This window comes from Pelophylax lessonae (genome assembly GCF_965119305.1).
Source record: "Pelophylax lessonae genome assembly, chromosome: 8".
In the NCBI taxonomy this organism is placed as follows: Eukaryota; Metazoa; Chordata; class Amphibia; order Anura; family Ranidae; genus Pelophylax; species Pelophylax lessonae.
The window spans coordinates 180,416,799-180,429,911 of NC_138775.1; the positions used below are offsets into that span (position 1 = coordinate 180,416,799).

Consider the following 13,113-nt stretch of genomic DNA (forward strand, 5'->3'; position numbering starts at 1 on the left):
TCCGTTAAAGTCATGCAGTGCCGAATCGCAAAATAGGGCCTGGTCAGGAAGGGGGTAAAATCTTCCGGGGCTTAAGTGGTTAACTGCTGGCCTTTTTTTTTTTTTTTTTTTTTTGGGACCTGCAAGCCATTAGTAAAAGCCATTTTCTCTTACGTCCTCCGACAGTCGCCGCCATCTTCATATTCGTCACAATGGGGTATTAGACTTTGCTCCGAAGGAGTAGCTAGGCAACAGAATATGTTAACATTAAAGCTTTTAACATATCCCACCCACAGGGGGTGGTCCCCTCAGTCAATACCCTCCTACTTCCTGCATCCATATCTCAGTTTCAATGTCTAGCTTGTCAGGAGTAGCTGGATCTCTCTATGCTGGGGCATTTTGCCTCAGCCTTTCTCTTCTTTTTTGATTTTTTGTTTGAGTTTTTTCTCTCTCTTTACTTAGCTGTTCTTTTTTGTCAGCATTAGTTAGTTCTTCTGATGAAGAGGATTCGTGCGGGCTGGGTCTCGGGCTGATCCCCCTGTTCGCAGGTTGTGGGTCAGTGGCTTCCCAGCCTGCCATCGAGCGTTCAGCCAGGTAACGCTCCTGGCACAGTGAACGACCCATCCCTGTTCGGTGCAGGGATGATTGGTGAGGTGGCTACCTCACTGGACGCTGTGCGGTTTCTTAACCCCGATTTTTTGCCTCCTGGATGCGACTCTCCCTGCCACATGTGCAGCGGCTTGCTCGCCTGTGCGGGTTCCCCACGCCATTAGGAGGTAAGTGTATCTATGTGGGGACCTGTCTGTTGGGGGGGGTGTCAGTCTGGGACTGTGTAACCTGCCTCTGTTCACACTGTTTAGCTCCCTATCGCTCTGGCTGCACGCTGTGGGCTGCAAGGGGGGGGCTGTGCGGCACTGTCTGTGTCAGACTGTGGGATGTGTGACAGGCTGTGTGCTGTGGGGCATGTTTTTGTCATGTTTGGGCACAATACAGCGATCGCTGCAGCGATCCGCCATGTTTTTTTACTTGTGTAGTGTTATACTGCGGTTCTCACAGTAGTGGGGGAGCGGCGGTTTCGGCGCCAAACGGCGCCATTTTGACTGCGATCGCTCCGGCCGCATGTTTTCACTGCGGGCGGCCATTTTCTTGTAGCCTTCCATAGGCTTTAATAGAGCGCCCTGATTTCATCACTTCCTCTTTCCTGGGTGCACCGATCGAGGCGGCAGCAGCAGCAGTGGTCTCTTCAGGTTTTATCCTCTGTTCTTCCTATCTCCATTGCCTGTGTTCAGTTTTTTATCCCTGTGGGGGTCTCATTGTGCTTGTGTGTGTGTGCGGTGGGCTGCGCTCGCCGCGCTTGTTAAAGGGGCAGTTAACCCTTTATTCTCCGGCATATTTTTTTGGGGCAATGGATTCTCAGGAGGGCAAATTTCCTGCCACCTTGGTGGGAAGCCAGGGGACTGCTGTTTCCCCCCCAGGGGGGGATTTAGCCGAAGTGGTGGCTAACCTTGCTGCTCAGGTGCAGATGCTGGTGGCTGCTCAATCCACTAAAAGACCCAGAGTTTCTGTTTCCTCTGATTCTGAGGGTGAGGGTGATGGGGCTGCTATGGCTGGGGTCTCCTTGTCGGGGTCCCGTTCCTCCCTGGATCTCGTGGGGTCCGAGGTGGAGGCTGAGGTTGAAGGGGTTGATAATTCTCCCCCTGGCTCGCCTGAAGAGCTTGCAATCATGGATGAATTGGTTGCTTCTATAAAACAAACGCTGCGTTTGCAGGATGAACTGTGTCCTCCTGCTGCCCTGGCGACTTATGGGACGCAGAAAAGACGCAAGACATCGCAGGTCTTTCCCTGCAATGATGATTTTCAGCGCGCTGTTAAGGAACAATGGCGCAATTTACGCAAACCTTTTGCTGTGCCAAGTAGGTTCAGGCTGCGTTATCCTTTCACGCCTGCCACTGATGAACGGTGGTGTGTGCCACCCCCGGTGGATCACGCGATTGCGGTTTTGAATAAATCCACTGCGATTCCCGCAGAGGATACTCCGGTGTTCCGAGATGCCACGGATAGGAGAATGGAGTCTCTTGCCCGTCATACTTATTCTGTTAAGGGTTCGATGCTAAAAGCTCTGTTTGCCTCTCTTATGGCAGCCCAGGCTGTCGCAAGTTGGACGCAGGTGCTTAGGCGCGTCTTAGTGGCTGATTCGGCCTCACCGGCGACATTGGATATGGTGGATCAAATCCATCAGGGTGTCATGTATCTGTGTGATGCGGACTTGGATTTAGTGCCGTTGGCTGCACGTGTACAAAGCGTGGCAGTGTTGTCTCGCCGCCTGGTTTGGTTAAAATGTTGGTTTGTGGACCAGTCTTCGCGCAAGACCTTAGCCAATCTGCCTTATGATGGATCTCGCCTTTTTGGGGAATCCTTGGATACGTTGATAAAGGGGATCACGGGCGGCAAGAGCACTCTCTTGCCCCACTTCCCCAAGGCTAAGGGGGCTCCTGGTAAGAAGCATACTAATTTTCGGCCTTCTCAGGGGTCCTTTCGTGCCTTTCAGGTCGCACTACAAGGGCAAACCGTTCAAGGGCCAAGGCTCCCAAAAGAAGCCATGGTTTGGCAAACAAAAGTCCTGTCAGTCCGGACCCGCTGCCCATAACAATGCGGCCTAAAGGGGCGCCGTCACCCAGTTCTGGGGTGGGGGGACGCTTGCTCGGTTTTCTTCAATCCTGGCTGGCCCGCGTGCGGGACCGGTGGGTTCAGGAAATCGTTCAATCTGGCTACAAGATCGGGTTTCTCTCTCGGCCGGAGAGCAGATTCTTTCCCTCGAATCTTCAACTGTCTCCGAAGCGTTTGCGGGATCTGCACCTAGCGGTGCGGGACCTGAGGGCTCAGGGAGTGGTGGTTCCGGTGCCTCATCGGGACAGATTTCGGGGGTTTTATTCAAATCTGTTCACCGTGCCCAGGAAGGAGGGCAAGGTTCGTCCAATTCTGGACTTGAAGGCTCTGAACCGCTTTGTGCGGGTTCGCAAGTTCCGCATGGAATCCCTGCGGTCGGTGGTGGCTGCCCTGGTTCCGGGGGAATTCATGGCCTCCATCGATTTAAAGGATGCGTACCTTCACATCCCGATTTTCGAGGGTCACCAGAGGTACCTTCGATTCGCCATTGCGGAGGATCATTACCAATTCGTGGCGTTACCTTTTGGTCTCGCCTCGGCTCCACGGGTTTTCACCAAGGTGCTTGCACCCGTTCTGGCTTTGTTGAGAGCCCAGGGCATCTCTGTCCTGGGGTATCTGGACGACATTCTGGTTCGGTCTGCGTCCAGCCAGGGTCTGGAAAAGGACCTGTCCGTCACGATGCAAACTCTGCAGGAGTTTGGTTGGACGATAAATTTTCCAAAGTCGACGCTGAGTCCGTCAGTTCGTCTTCCCTACCTGGGGATGATCCTGGACTCGGTCCAGGCGAAGGTCTTCCTACTGGAAGACAAACTCAGGACTCTTCAAGAGGAAGTCGGGTCCCTCAGGGACGTTCCGCACTCGTCTCTGCGGACGTGCATGAGATGTCTGGGATTGATGGTCTCGGCCTTCGAGGCGATTCCCTTCGCCCAGTTTCACACGCGGGGTCTCCAAGCGGAGATCCTGTCCGGGTGGGACGGGCGACCTCAATCTCTGGATCTTCAGATTTCGTTGAGCCATCGCACCAGAAGGGATCTTCTGTGGTGGCTCCAGTCCCCGATGGTATCGGGGGGCAAGTCTTTTCGTCCTATCTCATGGACAGTGATCACCACGGATGCCAGCCTGTCGGGCTGGGGTGGTGTTCTGGGCGTTCTGTCCGCCCAGGGAACTTGGTCGGAGGGGGAGTCCTCCCTTCCGATCAACATTCTTGAATTGCGTGCGATAAATCTCTGCCTTCGTCGCTGGACGGACCGGCTGCAGGGCTATCCGGTTCGGGTGCAGACGGACAATGCCACGGCGGTGGCCTACATCAACCACCAAGGGGGCACCAGGAGTGCCCGAGCGGCTCGGGAAGTGGCCGACATTCTGTCTGGGGCCGAGACTCATGTCCCGGCGATAACGGCAGTTCACATTCCGGGGGTGGAGAACTGGCAGGCGGATTATCTGAGTCGCCAGACCCTGGATCAGGGGGAATGGTCTCTCCACCCAGCTGTCTTCCAGATGTTGTGCGCGAAGTGGGGTCTTCCAGATGTGGACCTGTTCGCGTCTCGTTTGAACAACAAGGTGAGAAGGTTCGTGGCAAGGACGCGCGACCCTCAGGCAGACGCATCAGACGCGTTGGTGGTCCCGTGGCATCAGTACAGACTGATGTATGCGTTTCCACCGATTCAGTTGCTGTCCAGGTTCCTTTGCAGGTTGCACTCGGAACGCGGCACGGTGATTCTTGATGCACCGAACTGGCCTCGCCGGTCCTGGTACGCAGACCTCGTGAATCTGGCGATCGACGCCCCGTGGCGTCTACCTCTTCGAGACGATCTCCTGTCTCAAGGGCCGATATTCCATCCTGCTTTACAGTCGCTGGCTTTGACGGCCTGGCTGTTGAGACCGAGGTCCTGAAGGATAGGGGTCTCTCCCCTGAGGTCATTCACACTTTGATCAACGCGAGGAAATCTTCCTCAGGGAAGGTCTATTACCGTACTTGGAAGGCCTATTTTGCCTGGTGTGAGTCCAGGGGGTTTTCGCCTCGCACATACTCGGTTTCTCAAGTGTTGTCCTTCCTTCAAACGGGTGTCGACCAGCGTTTGGCGCTGGCTACGATCAAGGGTCAGGTGTCTGCGCTGGCCGTTCTTTTTCAACGTCACGTGGCTTCTAACTCCTTGGTTGGCACTTTTGTTCAAGGGGTGCGGCATCTGGTCCCTCCTAGAAGGGAACCTCTGCCTCCTTGGGACTTGAATCTCGTTCTATCTGTGTTACAACATGCTCCTTTTGAACAGATCAGGGAGATCTCGTTGTCGATGTTGTCCAAAAAGGTCACTTTTTTGGTGGCGATCACTTCGGCTCGCAGAGTGTCGGAGCTGGCGGCTTTGTCCTGCAAGTCTCCGTATCTGGTCATTCACTTGGATAAGGTGGTCTTGCGACCTAATCCTTCTTTTCTTCCGAAGCGAGTTTCGGAATTTCATCTCAATGAGGATATTGTCTTGCCTTCGCTTTGCGCGAAGCCTAAACATCCGAAGGAGGTGAGGTTGCACTCTTTGGATGTTGTTCGGGCGATAAGGGTTTACCTTAAATCGACTGAGTCTTTTCGCAAGACGGATTCTTTGTTTGTTCTTCCGGAAGGTCCTCGGAAGGGCATGGCGGCGTCGGCTTCCACCATCGCCAAATGGATCAGACAGATCATTGAACAGGCATATGCTTTGCAGGGAAAAGTTCCTCCTATGCCTGTGAAGGCGCACTCTACTAGATCTTTGAGTACGTCTTGGGCCTGTCGTCATGGGGCTTCTGTAGCCCAGGTGTGTAAGGCGGCGACCTGGTCGACCGTACACACTTTCACAAAATTCTACAGAGTGGATGTTCAGGCATCGGCAGATGCTTCCTTTGGCCGCAAGGTTCTTAGTGCGGCAGTTCCTTAGGGTCCCTTGTTTTGGACCCCTGGCTGTTTGGGATATGTTTTTTATACCTGGGTTATTTGCTTTTCCTGGGTTGTTGCTCCTGTTGAGCAAGTTTTTTTCGTGTTGCCCAGCTGGTTTCCTTCCTTTGGTAAGGTGCCTTTCTTTGATGTGGAGACTGCGTTGCCTTACGGCGCGGCTGCGTTTCCCACCCCTCATGTTTGCACTGCTTTGGGACGTCCCCATTGTGACGAATATGAAGAGGCGGCGACTGTCGGAGGACGTAAGAGAGAGCAGAATTTTTGTAAAATCTTACCTGTAAAATTCCTTTCTCTGAGTCCTCCGACAGTCGCCGCCCCCGCCCCTCTTTTGGGGTTTGGTTGTATACTCTACTGCTATTCCACTGAAACTGAGATATGGATGCAGAAAGTAGGAGGGTATTGACTGAGGGGACCACCCCCTGTGGGTGGGATATGTTAAAAGCTTTAATGTTAACATATTCTGTTGCCTAGCTACTCCTTCGGAGCAAAGTCTAATACCCAATTGTGACGAATATGAAGATGGCGGCGACTGTCGGAGGACTCGGAGAAAGGAATTTTACAGGTAAGATGTTACAAAAATTCCGTTATATGCTAGTACCAGCACGTTATGTTAAACTTACCTTAAAACGAAACCTTCCCGCGCAGAGAAGTCAGCTCTGCAGGGGCTCCAATCTTCACCCGTCTTGCTTCCTGGTTCGCAGACTCTGGCTATGTGAATGGCTGGAGCCACTGCTTAGGGCACAGGGCTCTTAAGGAACTGCACAGGTGGTTGTTACTTCAGAGCACATGCGTCAGTGATGTCACTGGCTGCATGTAATATAAATATCTCCTAAACGATGCACGTTTTGTAAATATCTCCTAAACAGTGCGCGTTTAGGAGATATTTTTATAGGTAAAAGGAAAAGATGGATGTTTACTTCCACTTTAATTTCAAAATTATATCAAAATTATATCAACCTTCACAACATACAGTATCTCACAAAAGTAAGTATACCCCCCACGTTTTTGTAAATATTTTATTATGTCTTCATGTGGCAACACTGAAGAAAATACACTTTGCTACAATGTAATGTAGTGAGTGTACAGCTTGTATAACAGTGTAAATTTGCTGTCCCCTCAAAATAACTCAACACACAACCAACCATTAATGTCTGAACCGCTGGCAATAAAAGTGAGTACACCCCTAAGTGAAAATGTCCAAATTGGGCCCAGTTAGCCATTTTCCCTCCCAGGTGTCATGTGACTCGTTAGTGTTACAAGGTCTCAGGTGTGAATGGGAAGCAGGTATGTTAAATTTGGTGTTATCGCTCTTACTCTCATACTGGTCACTGGAAGTTCAACATGGCACCTCATGGCAAAGTACTCCCTGAGGATCTGAAAAAGAGTTGTTGCTCTACATAAAGATGGCCTAGGCTATAAGATGATTTTCAAGACCTTGGAAAAACTGAGCTGCAGCACAGTGGCCAAGACCATACAGCAGTTTAACAGGACAGGTTCCACTTAGAACAGGCCTTGCCAAGGTCGACCGAAGAAGTTGAGTGCACCTGCTCAGCGTCATATCCAGAGAATGTCTTTGGGAAATAGATGTATGAGTGCTGCCAGCATTGCTGCAAAGGTTGAAGGGGTAGGGGTTCAGTCTGTCGGTGCTCAGACCATACACCGTACACTGCATCAAATTGGTCGGCGTGGCTGTTGTCCCAGAAGGAAGCCTCTTCTAAAGATGATGCACAAGAAAGCCCGCAATCAGATTGCTGAAGACAAGTAGACTAAGGACATAGATTACTGGAACACCATGTCCTGTGGTCTGATGAGACCAAGATAAAATTATTTGGTTCTGATGGTGTCAAGCGTGTGTGGCAGCAACCAGGTAAGGAGTACAAAGACAAGTGTGTCTTCTCTACTGTCAAGCATGGTGGTGGGAGTGTTATGGTCTGGGGCTGCATGAGTGCTGTGGGCACTGTGGAGCTACAGTTCTTTGAGGGAACCATGAATGTCAACATGTACTGTGACATACTGAAGCAGAGCATGATCCCCTCACTTCGGAGTTTGGGTTGCAGGGCAGTATTCCAACATAATGACCCCAAACACACCTCCAAGATGACCACTGCCTTGCTTATAAAGCTGAGGGTAATGGTGATGGACTGGCCAAGCATGTCTCCAGACCTAAACCCTATTGAGTATCTATGGGACATCCTCAAACAGAAAGTGGAGGAATGCAAGGTATCGAACATCCACCAGCTCCATGATGTCATGGAGGAATGGAAGAGGACTTCAGTGGCAACCTGTGAAGCTCTGGTGAACTCCATGCCCAAGAGGGTTAAGGCAGTGCTGGAATATGTTTTGGCCACACAAAATATTGACACTTTGGGCACAATTTGGACAGTTCCACTTAGGGGTGTACTCACTCGCTTTTGTTGCCAGCGGTTTAGACATGAATGGCTGCGTGTAGAGTTATTTTGAGGGGACAACAAATTTACACTGTTATACAAGCTGTACACTCACTACTTTACATTGTAGCAAAGTGTCATTTCTTCAGTGTTGTCACATGAAAAGATATAATAAAATATTTAAAAAAATGTGAGGGGTGTACTCACTTTTGTGAGATACATTATGGGTCTGTGTACACCTGCATTTGTGTCCGAGTTACTTCTGCCCTATGCAATTCAAAGAAGGATTTCACGAACAGGAACGGAACATATAGTAGCGAGTGTCAGGGGACATGTCACCGCTGACAGCCTCTGCTCCATAGAGGTGCATGGAACTTCCGATCAGGTCCGCCTGAAAAACTGACAGGCGGACCTGATCGGAAAGCCTGTGTGAAAGGGGCCGAAGTCTGTCAGTAAAATAATAGAATATGCTCTTGGGTAACATACCATGTAACTCATTTTCCTGTAGCAGTCTTTTAGCAAAGATGATTTTTGCATTGCTTTATATTCAAACACAAGTACTCGAGTTGGTTGTCCTTATATGATCATACATTACAGCACTGCAAACGTGGTTTCAGGTAAACCTTTTTTACGTATAAGTGCTTATTAAAAGTGTAAGTTCTTTTTTCCTGAGTCATTCTGACCCCCAAAAAAGGGAAATGGCCAAGTATGGCATAAGCCATTAAGTTATTGAGTAAATGAAGCTGCTGCTGATAAATAAGATCTATAAACATATTGATAAAGTGTTGTCCTCTTCAGCAGTTGTGTGGTACAGATGGTGGACAAAGGAGTGAGGTATAGACCATAGCAAAAAAGATTTATGTTGTGTTTTCTGTACTACAATATGGCAATTATCATTTGGTGCAACCTCTTTTCCAACAGCTGGACAGGAACTTGAAACTGTGTTTCTCACAGAAGACAGCAGGCAATGTCATCAGCCCTGAACTTCGACAAGAAATAAAAACTGTAAGTTAACTCATATTAATTTAAATAAAGTCCATCCAGTTCAATCCATATATCATTGTGTGTGGAAGCTTTTTTTGTATGCATATACATAACCCTGTATGTTGTACTCATTGAGGGAGACATTTTACTTAATTACTTGCCACCCGCCCACCCACCCACCTTCAAATGGGTCCTAGGACACTGCGCGACCCCGATCTTGGTAAAGAGCCAATGATGTGGCTCTTTACCCATGTGATCGGCTGTGTCCAATCACAGCCAGTCAAATGTAAATGCAGAAGTCAGAGTGTGTGGCGAGGAGAGCCGATCAGTGGCTCCTCCTCAAAGGGTAGTTAAGGACAAGTAATCAGGGCACTAATTATCAGTACCCTGATTACAGGAAAGCAAAAACAGTGCCCATCAGTGACACCAATCAGTGCCCATTAGTGATGCCAGTCAGTGCCTGCTCATCTGTGCTGCCCATCAGTGCAATCCGTCAGTGCCCATCAGTGTGGCATATTAGTGCCTCAGCGCCACCTAATCGGTGCCACCTCATCAGTGCCCATCAGTGCAGCCTATCAGTGCCACCTCATCAGCACATATCAGTGAAAGAGAATAATTACTTATTTACAATATTTACTGACCGAAACAAAGAAAAACTTTTCTCTGTCGTCCATTGACAGACGCAGCTCTTATGCTTCTTAACCATTGGTTTATGCGCCATCTACAGGAGTAGTACTAGGTTGTGAAAAAAATTAACTGACACGCCTACAGGGGCTGTCCCTTCCAGCATAGCCCCCGCACACACACTCTGCCACAAGCCAGTTTCTTACTGCCTAGTGAAGGAGTGGGACCTAGGTTTCTCGCTGGGACTTCTGTCTCAGTTTTTTATTCTTTTAAGAATATTTCTGTTTATTTTTCTTTATTCGCTATCGCTAGCTAGTGTCAGGGGGATCCTCCTAGTGAACTAGAAGCGACAGCCGGCTGAGGTTTCACACTGGATAATATAGATCCTTACGGTCTCCCAGTCTGGCTGACGTGAGCAGGTTATAGTCCCGCAATAGGCCTCGCCACAACAGTGTCCCTGTGGATGGGGGAAGAGCCTGCGAGTGGATGTCTCGCCAGGACGCATTGACCTGGAAGGCCCTGAGTCGCAGCCTGCCCCTCGGCTGGCAGCACCCCCACTCAGGGTGGTAGCTGGTCTGTCTGGAGCGGAGCCCATCCGGTCCATGGTATGGTGAGTAAACTGAGCCCCCCATATCCCTAGTGGCCTCTGGGGGAGGGATGTGTGTGCAATGTTACCTTATCCTGCGGGGTCTTTTTCGTAGATCCCTGGTGTGGTCTCATGTCTGGGTCCTGACGGCATGGCTGCGTTCTAGGCCACCATCTTAAGTGTGGACATCGACTCCCTGTGTGTGAGATGCAACAGCCGTTTTCCCTGGGCTTCCTATACTTTTGCATTGGCACCATTTTTGTGTAGTCTGGAGCTGCACAGGCAATTTGATCTCTTGTGATTGATGTCATTTCCTGTGAGACACTTCTGTGCTCAGTTCTCAATTTACAGTGATGATCGAAAGTTTGTGCACCCCAGGTAAAAATTTGTATTAATGTGCATAAAGAAGCCAAGGAAAGATGGAAAAATCTCCAAAAGGCATCAAATTAAAGATTAGACATTCCTATAATATGTCCACAAAAGTTAGATTTTATTTCCATCATTGACACTTTCAAAATTACAGAAAGCAAAAAAATTGTGTCTGCAAAAGTTTGGGCACCCTGCAGAATTTATAGCATGCACTGTCCCCTTTGCAAGGCTGAGACCTGCCAGTGTCATGGATTGTTCTCAATCATCGTCTAGGAAGACCAGGTGATGTCAGTCTCAAAGGTTTTAAATGCCCAGACTCACCTGACCTTGCCCCAACAATCAGCACCTTGTGATCTTCTAAGCAGTTGCCTAGAAAACTGAAACTGAAAATAGTTGACACTCACAAAGCTGGAGAAGGCTATAAGAAGATAGCAAAGCGTTTTCAGATGTCAATATCCTCTGTTCGGAATGTAATTAAGAAATGGCAGTCATCAGGAACAGTGGAAGTTAAAGCAAGATCTGGAAGATCAAGAAAAATATCAGACAGAACAGCTCGCAGGATTGTGAGAAAAACAGTTCAAAACCCACGTTTGACTGCACGATCCCTCCAGAAAGATCTGGCAGACACTGGAGTTGTGGTACACTATTCCACTATAAAGAGATACTTGTACAAATATGGTCTTCCTGGAAGAGTCATCAGAAGAAAACCTCTTCTACGTCCTCACCACAAAAATCAGCGTTTGAACTTTGCAAATGAACATATAGACAAGCCTAATGCATTTTGGAAACAAGTTCTGTGGACTGATGAGGTTAAAATTGAACTTTTTTGCCGGAATGAGCAAAGGTACATTTGGAGAATAAGGGGCACAGAATTTAATGAAAAGAACCTCTGTCCAACTGTTAAGCATGGGGGTGGATCAATCATGCATTGGGGTTGTATTGCAGCCAGTGGCACAGGGAACATCTCACGAGTAGAAGGAAAAATGGATTCAATAAAATTTCAGCAAATTTTGGATGGTAACTTGATGCCATCTGTGAAAAAGCTGAAGTTAAAGAGGATGGCTTCTACAAATGGATAATGATCCTAAACACACCTGGAAATCCAGGGGGGATTACATCAAGAAGCGTAAACTGAAGGTTTTGCCATGGCCTTCACAATCTCCTGATCTCAACATAATTGAAAATCTATGGATAGACCTTAAAAGAGCAGTGCGTGACAGACAGCCCAGAAATCTCAAAGAACTGGAAGACTTTTGTAAGGAAGAATGGGCAAAGATACCTCAAACAAGAATTGAAAGACTCTTGGCTGGCTACAAAAAGCGTTTGCAAGCTGTGATATTTGCCAAAGGGGGCAGTACAAGATATTAACTCTACAGTGCCCAAACTTTTGCAGACACCATTTTTTTGTTTTCTGTTATTTTGAAAGTGTAAATGATGGAAATAAAATCTAACTTTCTCTTACGTCCTCCGACAGTCGCCGCCTCTTCATATTCGTCACATATGGGGGTATTAGACTTTGCTCCGAAGGAGTAGCTAGGCAACAGAATATGTTAACATTAAAGCTTTTAACATATCCCACCCTCAAGGGGTGGTCCCCTCAGTCAATACCCTCCTACTTCCTGCAACCATATCTCAGTTTCAATGTCTAGCTTGTCACAACAACAAGGTGAGGAGGTTCGTGGCAAGGACGCGCGACCCTCGGGCAGACGCGTCGGACGCGTTAGTGGCCCCGTGGCATCAGTACAAGCTGATGTACGCGTTTCCACCGATTCAGTTGCTGTCCAGGTTCCTTCGCAGGTTACAATCGGAACGCAGCACGGTGATTCTTGTGGCGCCGGACTGGCATCGCCGGTCCTGGTACGCAGACCTCGTGAATCTGGCGGTCGACGCCCCGTGGCGTCTACCTCTTCGAGACGATCTCCTGTCTCAAGGGCCGATATACCATCCTGCTTTACAGTCGCTGGCTTTGACGGCCTGGCTGTTGAGACCGAGGTCCTGAAGGAGAAGGGTCTCTCTCCGGAGGTCGTTCATACCTTGATCAACGCGAGGAAGTCTTCCTCGGGGAAGGTTTACTACCGTACTTGGAAGGCCTATTTTGCCTGGTGTGAGTCCAGGGGGTTTTCACCCCGCACGTACTCTGTTTCCCGAGTGCTGTCCTTCCTTCAAACAGGTGTCGATCAGCGTTTGGCGCTGGCTACGATAAAGGGTCAGGTGTCTGCGCTGGCCGTTCTGTTTCAACGTCCCGTGGCTTCCAACTCCTTGGTTGGCACTTTTGTTCAGGGAGTGCGGCATCTGGTTCCTCCTAGGAGGGATCCTTTGCCCCCTTGGGACTTGAATCTCGTTTTATCTGTGTTACAACGTGCTCCTTTTGAACAGATCAGGGAGATCTCGTTGTCTATGTTGTCTAAAAAGGTCGCCTTTTTGGTTGCGATCACTTCGGCTCGCAGAGTGTCGGAGCTGGCGGCTTTGTCCTGCAAGTCTCCGTATCTGGTTGTTCATTTGGATAAGGTGGTCTTGCGACCTAATCCTTCTTTTCTTCCGAAGGGAGTTTCGGAATTCCATCTTAATGAGGATATTGTCTTGCCTTCGCTGTG

The 13,113-nt window shown here is 49.1% G+C and overlaps 1 protein-coding gene across 1 annotated transcript in view; it reads left to right on the forward strand.

Annotated features, from left to right (window-relative positions):
- The window catches only part of TDRD5 (tudor domain containing 5), a gene marked incomplete at both ends in the record, with an annotated part of 586,386 nt that overhangs the window by 44,640 nt on the left and 528,633 nt on the right, over positions 1-13,113 (forward strand). The window contains one exon of the mRNA XM_082265311.1: positions 8,878-8,961. Coding sequence (XP_082121437.1) covers positions 8,878-8,961 — 84 coding nt within the window. The remainder of the gene's footprint in view (positions 1-8,877; positions 8,962-13,113) is intronic.